Raw genomic sequence first — 14,616 nt, forward strand, 5'->3', positions numbered from 1 at the left:
CTTTCTATGTCCTGTCTAGGTAGACTGGAAAATCTTGGGACCTCAAAAGAGTTTCAGGTTGGCTTTCAGCCCTGCATGCCACCATGGTAACACAGTGCTTGCTTGGCCCTCCCAGTACCACCATAATTTCACAATAATTACAGGTGGAGTGGGTGCCCATAAATAGGTCTTCTAAGTCTGGGAACTATCCTGGCTACATCCAAGGAATAATAAATGCTGCTGCAATCCAGACCCCTGCCGGGTTGCAGACTTGATGCACCTTCGGCAGCTGTAATAGCCTAAGTCTTCAAAAGGATAACGTTGTTTAGCCTGGTGCGTTTCACTTCCTTCTGAACCTGCCTCTGGTGCTGTGGCCTACTCAGCTTCTTAACTTCAAATTCAGATAGTGAGTGCACTAGGTATATTGAAATACCAGTTAAATGTTTGCTTTTTTGTTTGAGTTTCATGGCACACAGTTAAATTGCCACTTCTGTGTAAGTATAATAATACCAAACCACAGACCTGTGTGCTCCATTACCACTAATGCACTTGTCACCTTGCAAACTTGAAGTCAAGCTCATAATCTGGGATGAGATAGCAACAGAAGTCGCAGGTATGCAAGGAATGCAGGACTAAACCCTTTGTGCTGCAATTTGCAGTTCGCATGTTACAGACACCTTTTATTTTTCCTCGTATCTGGGGCTTCAACATACCTTGGCAATGAAATGTAAAATACTGATAATGAAGGACTTTAACAGACACATAGCTTCAGTTATCCCAAACATGAAAAAGACAGAAGTCATCAGCTCAATGTCTCCATATTACACACCTCACTGTAATCACACGGAAGACAGTCAGAGGGGCAGCCTTTGATGCAATACTATGCAGCTGCATTATTTACCTGTTATTTATCTGTTTATATCTGGACTACCCTCGTCATCGCTAAAGCTGCACAAGTAACAACACGGCACACGTCATTGCATTGTACTTACTTTTGCTTGCACATGCTGGAGTTAATGTACCATAGAAAAATGATCAGCAGAAGAAAAGGTAAACTGGTTCCAGGTTGTAGTCGTGAATCAAAAAATTGCATAAGACAATAACAAGACATGAATGGAGGAAGCAAAAAGTTATTTTCCTGGCACTGTGTAAATTCTGATGCTCAACTTTGTATTGACACCTGCCATTGCAACATGGCCCCACCAAAATTCCTTTGTTCATGTCAGTGTTTTTTCCAGCAACCACTTTACTTTTCTTCTGTATAACTCTGATTTGTCACAGACTGTAGCCATGCCTTCACAACTTCCTCACTATGCCAGCCAGCTTCCCTGAAGCATGCTACCTCACCAGCCAGGTGGTGAGATGTCAGGGTTAGGGCTGTAAGCAATTTGTGTGTTTTCAGGGAGGACAGCCCAGCATCCCAAAGACATGGACTTACTCTGGCACAGAAACACCCACTATTATATGACACAGAAATTGTTAGAAAGAATATGATGTGAAGACATAAGTGTGAGATTTATCTTGTTTTGTCCTCTGATTTCTGCATTACGAGGCACAGAAATAGATTCAAAGAAACAGGACTAGAAAGAAGGCATGTGCTTCCATGGCTTGCTGAAGAAAAAATATGAAGAGTGGCTGGCTGGTATCGATATACTGCACGCATTAATGAGGAACAGAGGAGATTTGTGTGGTATAATAATCCTATGACACAATAAATAGATTCCTGTTATTTCTACAACCAAAGCTAATTGGACAGGATGCTTTATATTTGCCTTTCATATAATATCAAAATGCTCAGAAGCACGGGATGAATGAGCTTCTTTTTTAAGCAGTTCCTCTAAGAATTGACTTGTCACTCAGATTTGCCATTGTCTGTTTAGTTGTGCCTGTTTGGACTTGTTACACTGCCCGTGTCATCCACGTGTCCCATTGCGGAGTCTGAACACCACCACTGCTATGGCAGGTAGTGGTCCCAGAGCAGCTGACACTCTCTTGCTAGCCCAGTTTTGTGTGTCTCATAGCAAAACTGGTACGGCAAACACATAAAAGCAGAATGGTGCAAATACCTTTGAAAAGACATTCACCTACCCATCAGGTATTATCACTCCGAATCCAGCACAAAGGCAAGTTGACCTCGCTGTCCCAGCAAGTTGGTGGCACAGCAAGACTGGGATTCGCAGTGTGCACATCCCCACTGGCTGGGGAAGAGGCAGCCGCCTTCTCCTGATTCAGCGCTGCAAAGGGTGGCTTTCTGCCCTTGGCTTTTAGCTACACAGAGATACACCCGTCAGTCCGTTTTGTCTTTTTGAGCCACTCTTCTCAATACTGTTCTCAACCCACCCATAATTTTCCACCTACCTTTAAATCACAAACTTTTCTTGTTTAAGATAGAATATTTTGGAGTTAAAGAGGTAAAAACACATACTAACCTTTTCCTGTATTTTACCAGTACAAATTTACTATCACAAAAGTTTACAGCAAGGCTGTCAAAGCTTACCATTCACAGATTATTAGTCATGCTCTGTACTGTTACTTGATATCTGGAATGGGACTTCATTAATTTGCAGGAATTCTTAATGCACTGCACAATGTCAGAGATTACCGGTTTCCCACAAATGAACTTTTTTTCCTCCGCTTAAAAGGGTTTAATAGAAAAACAATGCCAGCGTGTCTGCTTCAGAGCTGCTTCTGCTAGTTCAAAGAGCCGAGTGCTGATCCCACCCCACCATCTACTGGAACTCAGCAGAATCACAGGACTGCCTTGGAGACACTTCGCTCTGCAGCCCACCATCTGAAAAAGGCTGGAGATCGGGGGAGTGCTCAGAGCATATACCGATACACACTTGTCCTGCAGTTTACCAGACAGCTGCTGGTGAGCGCTATTTCGACACCGCGGTGACCAGGCTAGATGAACTTTTGGTCAGACCTGGAAAAGACACTTTCTTTCTTGCTTATGTTATCTTGTAGAACAAGCTATAACAGAATTAAAAAAAAAATAAAAAATAAAAAGCAAGGGTTTGCACACAAATTTTCCTTTACCAGTGTAATGCCACGAATGTGACATGCCCCAGCTCCCCAGTATCCCCGACAGCGGTTTGTACCCAGGACACCAGGACAGACACACCTGCACTTTGACTCTCCTGACTCAGCAGGTCTTCACACCCGCCCCATCTACTCCTCCACACCCGTGTCTGGCTTGCCCACTCTGCCGGGCTCTTCAGACCAGCCTTACACCATGCCACAGGTACTGAATGCAGTTTTAGACCTGAAAATATAATGAGGAAGTCTTTGGAGGGTAACGACAGAAAGCTACAGCACGATAAGGGTGGTAAACTCAGTGGGAGACTCCCTGCTCCTTCTGAAGTGGTCACAACAATCAGTCTGAGAAAAATTTTTAATTTGGTTTACTTAATTACAAATAGATTATCATTTGGGAAAACAATACTCATAAAACTAGTTACTGTTTAACAGCCCTACTCTAAGTACCAAGTGGACTCTCAGGCATGATTGTCTTGTTACTAAATTTGTCTCATAGGATGCTAGTGATACCCAGTAAATCATACCATGGGAGAAGCCCTGATCCCACTGAAGCCAAGGGTAAAAAGTCATATTGACTTAGCAGAGGATGTATTTGGCCTTATAAAGCAGAGAGCAGAGCAGAACAGATCCTCACTCACCCTGTGTTACATTTCATGTGGGAACCTCTAAGACACAGCTGTGACTTTATTCTCCTTTCTCTAGTCACTGTTTATCTGCTGACATTTTAATGGAGATTTTGCTCATTCAGGTGGACCCTGGATCAGTCCCCACCAGAGAGCACAGCTGAATCCTTCTGCCTGGCCAGTGGTCTGACTTCTCCACACCGTTTGAGCTTGGTGCTAACACTCCCAAAATTGAGCATGGACCTCCAAATCCAGCCAGGAGTTAGTTTATATATAGGGTGGTACTTGAAATACTTTATAATCAAACTATTATTATTACTGAATTTCATTAGGAATGGAAAGTGAAGGTTGATGGCATCCCTCATTTTGACTCCCACTCACTAGATTACATGCTTACCAAGCAATACCGAGGGTGTAAACATTCAGGGTTGCAATACACCCGTGAAGAAAGCCGGGAAACACTTCACCCCGGGAGATGCTGTCTCTGCGGTGCTGGCAGTGCTCTGTACAGGTCGGGGGCGGGGGGGGGAGGCACGACACGGACTGATGCTCCCGGCGCTGTACAAAGGCAGACCACCGGCATCCTTCCTCCAAAGCACTGACAGTGTCTGGGTGAAAACGGATGTGGAAGCCTCGCCCACTTGCCAATGCCCTCTGCAGGGCAGCAGGGATGTTGCCTGCTCTATGCTCGCAATGGCAACGTAGCACAGAGCAGGTGCTGTCAGCGCCGATGATCTGTCAGTCTTTGCGGTGCCAGTCTTCAGCCCTAGTAAGTAAGATTTACATAGCATTTCAGCATATGTTTCAACCATTCTCTGTGGTCTCACCACAATTTTTGCATTCACCTAATGAACAACAGTGACAAGAAGAGTTAACTACCCTACATACAGCCAAACGCTGATGCACAGGAAAACGTGGGCAAACAAACATGCAAAAAAAGCTCCGTGTTTCTGTTACTCTCTTTTCATCACTTCTCTGCACCACGACTTTCTTCCAGTAAAAAAAAAAAACAAACCACCCCAAAAAACCCTAACTACCACTGACAGTATAACAATTCAGGAACACTTTGCTTAAGTTAAAGAATAATGCAAGTTAACAATATTAAAGCTATCACCTTCATCTGCTGCCTGCACCAGCCTCCACCTTTTTTGTGGCTTTGCTGTCCTTAGCCAGGGTTGCTTTCATAGCCACTGAGCACAGGAGGCCCTGAGCAATTTGGAGACACTTCCTTCAAGTCTTCTAAAGAAGCCATAAAAAGATACTTACAGAGAAGTCAGCGACTCAAGCCCTGTTCCTAAATCCCAGCTTTTCTGGCAGCCCCTGAGCTGTGATATGTCTGCCATAGCTGAGACACAGACCTGTGTTCACCTGTTGCTCATGTCTACATGGGGAGAGGTGTTTTGCTGAAGCATTGGCCTCGGTTCTCTTCTGATGGATGCGGAGGGCAGGAGCTGCCAGCTCTAAAACACGCTCTGTCCCTGTGGGCTGCGGACACATATCTAGAGGAGGTGCCTGGCTTTCCAACAGCTGAAGGCAAGCTGAGCCCCCGGCAAATGTACACAGGGCCATATGGAATATTGTGCCCTATGTGGGACCCACAAGGAATCAGCTGCCACGTATTTCTCTCCGAAATTCCCTTGCTGCATACCTGCAATGCACCTCATTCCCAGGCTAATGCACTGCAAGAGAGAGGCTGGACCCATAACCTCCAAAGCCCATTGCCTCCATCTCGGGAGCAGAATGGAAGGACAGACCCAGTAATGGTAAAAGGGCAGGTGAAACTGAGTATCGGATTGATCGGGTTAGGTAGAGGACGGTGGAGCGGTCAGCTAACTGCGTAACCTGCACTGCAGCAGTGCACAGGGTCAGAAATCCTGCGTACACAGAGGACAAAGGGCCTCCTGCCACCTGCAGGAAGCAAAGCCCGTTTCTGGGATCTTTTGAAGATGACCAGGGGTGATAATTTGCGGTTCCAAATGCCTGACCACAGACATGTCTCCAGCTCCAGTGCCGCCTCCGCGAAGTCAGCAGCGCTTTGAGCAGAGCCGGGGTGCTAGACTGGGTGGTCTGAACTGTCACCTGCTGGGGCCAGCCCTGAGCCACCTTCCTGGCAAGGAGACGCCAGGTAGGAGCTGACCGTCTGCCTAATGCTCTGCTCCCAGACTGCACCGACAGCACTTGCCACACGGTGGATCCCTCCTCTCACATAAAAAAGGCCTGAGACGAGCCAAAGCACAAAGCAGCCCGCAGCAGAGAAAAGCACCAGAGCCTACCCCCGGCTCCACAGTCCCACCACACGCCTCTCCGCAGTTAAGGACCCTTGGGCAGATCACACTGCCACATTTTGGAGAATTTCAGCTCTGGTCTGTCGTTTCAAGCTGTTCAGGCTGCACTGCCTCCTGGGCCATGCTGTCTTCTTCCAAACACACACATAGTCTGGATTTAGGTTCAGCAGCAGATGCCTGGCACGTGAATCAGCTCCAGACACCACTCCTACGGTGCCTACACGCACGTTGTGTCTCTAGCATCCGCTGTAGTAACGGGAATCTGTCAAAACACCAAACAGAACAAGTACAGTGAATAAAGTCTTCTTAGGCTGACCCAACTACGGCACAGCTTTAGCGTAGGTCCTGCCTGCGCTTCCGGGCCGAACGCCTCTTGCCTTTCCCAACGTTCACAGATCAGTTTGCCTCATCGGCCGGCAGCCATGCGCCTTCCCCAGCGTGCCAGCGCTCGGTGGACCTGTCACCGCCCTGCCACCCGCCAGCCGCTGGCACTGCTGGTGACCTGCTGCTCCCGCTGCGCTCCAGCTCAGCCCGCTGATCCTTGCCAGGCAACAACCCGGCAAACGGCGAAGCTCACCAGGGTTCCCTCCCCTTCACGGCGCAGAGTCCGAGGCCCCGGCTTAGGGAGGCGGGCCCCCGCTCAAAACAACAGCCCGAGGCCGCAGGCCGGCGGCCGGCCTGGCGAGCGCCGGGTGCGGGGCCCGGGCCGTCTCACACCGGCCGCCCGGCGCTGCCTCCCCAGCCACGGCGACGCGCTCTCCGCCGCCACCCCTTCACCCAGCGCCCGGGGGCCGCCGGGCCCGGGCAGCCCCGCGGCGGGGCAGGGCGGCCCCGCCGGCCCGCCTTCTCCGCGCCTCCCGGCGGGGGTGCAGCGCCTGCCGGCCCCGCCCACGGCAGCGAGGGGTCTCCCGGCGGCGCCGCCGGGCTCCCAGGGCCGCCGGCGTGCGGGGTCCGGCGGCGGCCACAGCCGCAGCCGCAAAGCCGGCCTCGTCCCCTGGCGGGAGCGCTGGCGCCGCGGCGTTGCCTGCCGCCGCGCAGGGGGTCCTCGCCCCGAAGACCGCGGAGATGGCGTTGCTCGGGGCTGGCGGCGGGCAGTGAGGCGGACCGCCATGGATTTCAGCTCCTCGTCGGTGTTCGATCAGCACAAAGGTGAGTCACCCGCGGCCGATCTCACCGCCCGCCGCCGCCGCCGGGCCAGGGCAAGGAGAGCGCTCGGCGGAGCGAGTGGCGAGAGCGGCTGGCGAGGCCGGGTCTGCGAGAGGTGCGCTCCGGCTGCCCGCGGGGGAGTTCCTGCCGTCGGCTTTGGACGCGGGCACTTCTGCCTGCCGCTGCAGTGATGGTGAAAAACGAAATTTTGCGGCAGAAGAGCAACAGCATCTGACTGCTCTCATGCTTATCATGGAGAGATGTACGCGTGTGTTTACTGTTTGTGTTGCATATTGGTCCTCCTCTGGATACAGAGAGAAAAACAATTGCAATATTAGCAAGCGGAGGAGTTTAAAATGGAGTCAAAAATTAAGAAGAGCTAATTTTAATAATTCTGCTAGTTTGTACACATTAAAAGGACTGGATGCTGACAAGTGATCGACTTTGCCTCAACAGATATTAGCTGCATAGGTAAGTATTGCCATAGCTGTGAATTTAAGATATCTTTAAAAGCTTCAACATGAAGATTTTCTACATGGTAGGGTTGCTATGGAAATACGAGTATCTCCATTGTCTGTTTTTAAGTTAAATGGTTGGATTTCGTGTCTTTATTTGCCGATAACAAGCCTCTATGTCTTACAGCTTAACCCGCTATAAGGAATGTAGTGGCGTTCCTTCCATGTTCCCAGAGCAGGGAGCTGTCACTGTCTGATTATCTGTGTTGCAGCAAATTTCCCTGTAAGTCAGCTTGACAGATAATTTGTGTGCGGTGGCCACAGTCTCCAGCACACACCTGCAGTGTGTCCAAGCTGACATGGTCGTGCTGGCCCCACACGAAGGTGCTGACTGTAGAAAAAAGATGAAGGGCAGGGGGAAGATGGACACTGCAACGCCTTCTGGGTGGCTGGGTCCCACGGGTTGTACTGCTGCGCTTGCCTGTGCTTCTTTGGTGAGCCCAAAGTAAATACACCCCAGGTAAAGCCATGGGCTTAGGGCTGCCTTTCAGCCACAGAAGCAGTCAAAGCCTGAAGCAAGTCCTGAGAATATTGGCCTACACCAGCCCAGCCAGGGCCCCACCCTGAGTAGATGGGGAAGAGTGGGAAGCCGTCAAGCAAAACTGAGTGACAAAAGGCAAAAAATACTACTAGCAAGGATAAAGGAGGAAGGGAAGCGCTATGGGAGAAGGGGGATCTGTGCTGCAGGAGTAGGGACAGGTGGTCCTAGGCCATGTGGGAATGGTGTAAGGAGCGTTTTCCGCAACAGGACAGAGCTGTGGGGCTGACAGCTTCTGCAGCCCCAAACAGCCGTTCAAGCTCTCGTTCTGCAGGCACTGCGAGTACGCTGTGTGCCTCGTGCTGATCCAGCAGTGCTCAGGCTGGGGAGGGAGAGGGGAAACCCTGCACACGCAGTGCTGTGGGGATGGCTGCCATGGAGCCGATGGAAGTGGTGCCGGGAATGAGCTGGAATATGCCCAGAGCTGGGGAAGGAGAAGTCAAGTCTCCAGATGGATAAGGGGGTAGACAGCAGTACAGGACGTCACTGACCCAAACCACCACATCTGGATAGAAGTGAGAGAGTCGGGAGGCATCATCTGCCTGTACCACCCCTTGCTGCTCACCTGCAGCCCCTCCTCCTGCCAGGCCACTCTCCATGCTGACCCATCCTTATTCCTGTCCAGCACCATCTCCAGCCCCATGTCACACCCCACGCAGCACCGCCCCAGCAAGAGGGTCCACTCCAAATAAATTCGTCATCTTCCCCTCCACCACCACGGCAGGGATGCTGGCTCGTTAGATGATTTGTGGCTTGCTGTTTGCCTTCCCTGCCAGCTGCTTGGGAGGCGGATGGGGACCAGGAGCAGACAACACACATTAATGGGACACTGAACCCATTGGTTATCATGCAAAGAAAGCTGTATTCAAAATTTACAGTGTATGGTGTATTTTATCTGAATAGCATGTTAATGTCTTGGCACATTGCTGATTTAAGCAGGCATAATTTTGTTAGCAAGGAGAACAGGAATATCTTTCACTGGAGCAATTGATAACAATGGAATAATGCAGACCAACTTTCAAACACACCAAATCAATATCTGTTGGTCTAATAAAAAAAATCCAACCCTCCCTACAAACCTCTTCCCCACCCCACAAATCAGAAAACTATCCCAGCTACAGATCAAAAAAACAGCATTCCAGGCTTGAAAATCGTACTGTCTCTTTGCAACACTTCCTATGGTAATGCTTATTAATAGCTTGTAATACATATCAATAGTAACAGCAGTAACAACGTGGGACTTGAAGCCAAGCAACATCAGAAACCCCTCCCCTGCTAATACTGCTTGGTGCCATTTAAATGCGTGCTGTACCGGGCTCCAGATGTTTACCATTTAAACAGAGAAGCTAGACAAAAGCCTGGACTGGTACTTTCACAGCCAGGCACACACGGGGATTATTACTTTGTTAAGCAATCAATAAATCCATAATATTAGAGAGTGGTTACCATCTCCAGAAACTGCACTCATCCACCTCCTGCTGACCCTTGACTCTGGCATGCTGAAATCAAACAAACTGCCTAGTGTTCTGTCCTGCTGACAAGCTGTGGGAAATCACATAAGGCATTTGGCTGCTGGTGGAGACAAGAGGGTTTATAGGAAAGAGGGGAGTAAATTATATGCATAAATATTTCTTCTTCACAGTGGACATATATTATCCTGTTATCCAGCTTTCAGTTTTCAAAATTTACTGTCTTAGCAAAGTCTAAATCAGTCATTGTCAAGACCACGTACACTAAGCTGCAGCAGATTTATTTAGACCTTAAAAATTCAATCCAGGAGAAAGCATGCACTTATGTACATCTAACGTGTACTTTGTAAAACAACACATAAGCCAATGTTGCAAATCGTGTAAGACATACGTTCTTCATAGAAGAGTTAGAGGAGAATTAATGTCGCAAACAGTGTAATTTAATTTCTCTGAATCCTGTGATCATTCTGCATATTTCTGTATATACCGTCTTTTCTGACGAAAAGCCAATTATTTTGTCTTAAAGAAATTACGTGCTTTTAAAATACTGCAGCTTATTTCATATAGATTGGCTTTTAACTTTGATTCTTTCAGGGGATTTCAGCTACAAAAGAAGATGTCACAGCCCTGTATGTCATTTGGTCTTTGCTGAGTAGGACTCTTCCAGACCTTTCTGTGCCACTGCCATGCCAGCCTGCGGTTTCTCCCTAGCTTTGGTTGGTAGGCAGGCTCTCAGTTGGACCTTTTGCCTTCCTGAAACTGACCGGCAGCTTCCTTTCACCAGCAGCACAGCAATTTTCTGAAATAAAATGTATCTGAAATGGCACTAGTACTCACTGGGCTTTACAGGGCTGCAAGATAATAAAGAAGTAACACTAAGGCATTTGAAGATGGAGGGTTGGGCATTTGGCTGTTTACAGTCCCTTTATCCCACGTGGCGCTGGTGTCCCAGCCGCAGCTGAGCTCCCCAGCAGGGTAAGCTCATGGAGGGGGATACATGCGCTCAGTGCATCACTGTCGCCTTCTGCAAAATGCCCACTCTTTGAACCATTCCTCTTCTGCCCAGGAGGATGTCTGCAAAGAAAAAAAAAAAGGCCTGCAAGCTTTGCAGCCGTGCCCCCTCATTCCTTGACAGGCTGAGCTGGAGGAAGATGAAGTGGGAGATGTTGTGTCACCTGGAGTCAAGTGCATCCATCATAAATGACGTCCAGGCTCTCCTGGCATTTCCTGCTCCTTGTCATGTGAAGCATCAGACCACACATCTGTTTTACTCCTCGCCCTCCACCTGAGGGCACACAGGTCATGTTAAAGACACCGAACTTGAAATCATGTCTCCCTACAGAAATGGAATTAGTGTCAGTCTAGTTTATGTCAGATGCACAATATGGGCGCTCATCAATTCCTCCTGGCTGAGTCTCCCTCTCGAGCAAGGTGACAGCCTGATCCACCTACCTTTCCGTGCTCTGACAGCTAGGACTTATGGGTGGGAAAGCATGAATCTTGGATGTGGCTTCATGCCACCATCCTTTGACAGGAGTGGAGCCCCTGTTCTGCAAGAGCAGGTATTGGGAACACTTCTTCATTCGTCCATCCATCCATCTGTCCATCCATCCATCCAGAGCTTTGCTTCCTCTCCCCATACAGGAGGATAATTGCTCTGGGGAAAGCAGGTTCTGCCCAGCACAAGCAAAGGCACAGGGGAGGAGGTGTTTTGATGTTAGTTAGATGCAAAAGGGCAGTGGGAGTCAGGGACCCACACGCAGGTGTGGATCCATGTCCTCATCTTCCTGCCATCCTGCCCTCTAGGTAAGCAACTGCTTTGCTCAGGAGATGGAGGGTTTTCTTTTGTGGGTGGATTGCTCTGCTCCTGACTCGCAGCAGGAAAATTGAACAGTACTTACAAGGCTAAATGGCAAAAAGTACAAAATTTACATGTGTAATGCATAAAAGGAGGTGAGAGCCCCTTTGATCCAGTCTCTGTCTCAGTACCTCTGATGGTTTCTTTGCTGGTGCCATCAGCACCTGCTCTGTACCGTTCCCATATAACAACCATCACACGCAGCTGTGAGAGGAGCTGTGTTGGTGCTCATGGTTGGCACCTCCTGTGTACTTCCAGAGCCTGGCCAAGAGGAGAAACACAAGTGATGAACCTCTACCTGGCCTCCTTGCTTTTGGCCCAGCCCACACTGCACCCTTGTTTGAGTGAGGGACTAGCTGAGACCTGAGCTTGTTGTTATCGTGTCTGTGCTGAATTTACCAATTGTGAGAACAGTCTGCAGATCTGGCCTGATAAGGAAATCTGATTAATGGGTCCTGTGGTAAAGTCACTTCTTTTTTCATAGACTAGTCAGTGATGATGACTCTCCAGCAGCAATAACTCTTAGTCTTTCCTGATCTCCCAAGCACACAGGTCCAAGCTTCTAAGCCAGGTGAACAGTTTCCTCAGGAACAGACTCCCCAGTAGAAGAGAAATCAAATTAACGTTTTTAATTTACAAATTTTATCAAATGTGCTATTTAAAAGGCCAGCTAGAAGAAAGAAAATAAATTAAATTCTCTTCACTTGAGTAGTGATGGAGGGGGAATCTGTGCACTGGTGAACACAGATCTAACATGAGCTTTGTAGTTCTCCGAACCCCACAACCAGAGCTCCAGCTTTGACAGACTAACCTTTACCAGGGTAAGAGCTGGTTGTGTTTCCATGGCAGTGAAGTTTTGAAGTCGAGAGTGATGATTGCATCCCAGGGAGAGAAGGTTACATGTGGGGAGTTACGCTGGGCATGGAGCTCACGTGGGTTCAGCTGCAACGTCTGATCACAATGTGAATAGTGTGGCTAATAATTTAATGTAATATTTAAGGATCTTTTATCACTCAAAGATATACATGACAGTGTTGAAAATATAATTTATATCCATGTGTTAATGTATTATTTGATTATGAAAAAGACTTTACTAACTTTTCAAATTGTCTTTAAAACACTTCCCTATTTCTGCACAGCTTACATAGTTATGCTATCTCCAGAAGACACAACGGGAGGGATAAGTCACCAGTCACTTGATCTGTCTTTCCTTTGATTAACTCTCTAGTGTGGTTTAGGCATCAGCTTTACTTTCTTCTGCTAACTGGGTAGTGCAGTGGCTGGACAAATGTTACGCTCTGTAGCTCTGACCCTCAGCCACAGTGAACACCACAGCTCACTGCAGCTGTACTTCTTTTTGCGTTAGCAGAGATGAGAAACTCTTTTTAAAATAAAACATGAGACCATGGCTGACCAACAATACATATCTAGAGCATTTTACCATTACATCATCTTTGACCCTGCACCGAAAAATCAACTCTTTTGACTCCTGGAGTTAACAGGTTAATAGACCACTTGAAGCCAAGGGAGGTGTAGGCGTGTGGAGCCTGGAGTGTTCAGGAACAGGTCCTGCAAGGCATCTGCTTTAAATAACACCTCATCCTGTAATTGCCAAAGAAAATAAACCTCTCCTGGGTTCCAAGCAATAGTCCACTTTTTCTTTTTGCAGAAATTATTAACACAAACTGTTGCTGCCAGAAGTTCACTCTCCTAAGAGAATCCCCCTGGACACAGCAGGGAAAGGAAGTAAAAAACCCTCAGTCTTCTGGCTGGTGGAAGGATAACACTGAAACTGAAAATACCTGTGTCCTGGTTTCATCCTATCTCATGGAAGTGTAGCCTACAATATTATGAACTAGTTCAGCTATTACTTCATTGTTTCTCAAGCCATGTTACATTAATGTTGGTACGATTTCTTATAAGAGGTGTCAACGTTCCAGAAGTTTTCTCATGTCCTCCAGGTCTGACAGTTTTTGGGAGAAGTTATGAAAAACAAGTTTCAGATGACTAACAAAAACTACAGTGCTGTTTAGATACACTTTGTTCCACCTTGAGTTATATAGTCATAAAAACTCAGTAAAATAAGTGTCATTATTTTCATTGTTAATCATTTGTACTTGCTCTCTGCTTACTCACAGACATACTCCTCCCCTGCAGGTGATGCAGCAGAAGAGATTGACTTGACTGTGGTTTACCAAGCAGCAGCTAATGGCGATGTGAACACACTAACTGCAGTGATTCGAGAAGATCCTTCCATCCTGGAGTGCTGCGACAGTGAGGGTAAATGAAACCTGAGCTTGTTCTCAGGGGATTAGTTGCTTCAGCTTGCAATTAAATTTTCCATTTTTTTTAGCCTGAATTTTGTGTTCAGGAAATTATATTTAGTAGCAGAATATGGGAAATTTGAGTTATTATTTAGAACATCCACTGGAAACCCTCAGTTTGGATACTTCTTTTCTGCTGTTAAGATTTTTTATATGGATACAAATAAGTTGTTTTGCTATAATCAGACAGTACTTTATCATGAATCTATTTTACCTTCTTTAGGGAGTTACTGAGAAATTGTTGTCATTTCAGGGAAGGAAAAATAATACTTTTTTTCAAAGCCAAATGCTATACATTCTGCAAATCTCTAGAGTAGGGGATTCAGTCTTTTGCACTTAAAAAGTAAGTGTACAGACAGTGTGAATGATTTTGTCATGTAATTGTTTGCCAAAGGGCTGGCTGTACAATGTGCATATTATTTATGTGTTTTATCCATGAGAATGTGCTCCTTTTCATTTTGCGTTCAGATTACTGTTTAATGTTATTACAAAGTTGTGTCCATTGGCTGGATTTTATATGCATGTATTTCCAAAGCAATTTAGAGCCAGATTTAGATCTCTGGAAGCTTCTCTCAAGGAAGACTTTGTTTATTCAAAAGTATTTTTTTAATTGCAATTTCTTTTAAAGGGACCATATGAACACAGTCTATTTTAATCTTTACCACCTTTTACCAAGTTACTGATTTTTCCTACGATTTAAACCAGACATCCTAACTCTTGTCTTTAAAGCATCTGTTGGTCAGTAGGGAAAATGCTTAATCAAGCTGAAAGGCTCTCTGTCCAGATCTTTATTGGGAGAGGGACTAGGTATGAAGGGCAGGGGGTGGAGACAGACTGATC

General features: G+C 47.2%; 1 protein-coding gene and 1 long non-coding RNA gene across 6 annotated transcripts in view; one reads left to right on the forward strand and one right to left on the reverse strand.

The window, feature by feature from the left end:
- Positions 1 to 3,122: 3,122 nt before the first annotated feature.
- On the reverse strand, positions 3,123 to 6,654 carry LOC142358819 (uncharacterized). The gene is made up of 3 exons (XR_012761879.1): positions 6,504 to 6,654; positions 5,915 to 6,188; positions 3,123 to 4,407 (listed from the first exon to the last, which is right to left on the reverse strand). It is a non-coding gene; the product is annotated as an uncharacterized LOC142358819 (long non-coding RNA).
- A 226-nt stretch (positions 6,655 to 6,880) lies between these two features.
- ANKRD55 (ankyrin repeat domain 55) overlaps positions 6,881 to 14,616 on the forward strand; it is a 48,388-nt gene continuing 40,652 nt past the window's right edge. For 2 of the 5 annotated variants that reach the window (XM_075446951.1, XM_075446952.1), the window contains exons 1-2: positions 6,936 to 7,075; positions 13,610 to 13,732. In XM_075446951.1, the coding sequence (XP_075303066.1) occupies positions 7,036 to 7,075; positions 13,610 to 13,732 (163 nt within the window). In that variant the 5' untranslated portion in view covers positions 6,936 to 7,035. Of the gene's footprint in view, positions 7,076 to 12,903; positions 12,955 to 13,590; positions 13,733 to 14,616 lie in introns of those variants that run through there. The other 3 variants (XM_075446955.1, XM_075446949.1, XM_075446950.1) reach the window with 3 other exon arrangements.

The sequence above is a fragment of the Opisthocomus hoazin genome, chromosome Z (genome assembly GCF_030867145.1).
Source record: "Opisthocomus hoazin isolate bOpiHoa1 chromosome Z, bOpiHoa1.hap1, whole genome shotgun sequence".
Classification (NCBI taxonomy): Eukaryota; Metazoa; Chordata; class Aves; order Opisthocomiformes; family Opisthocomidae; genus Opisthocomus; species Opisthocomus hoazin.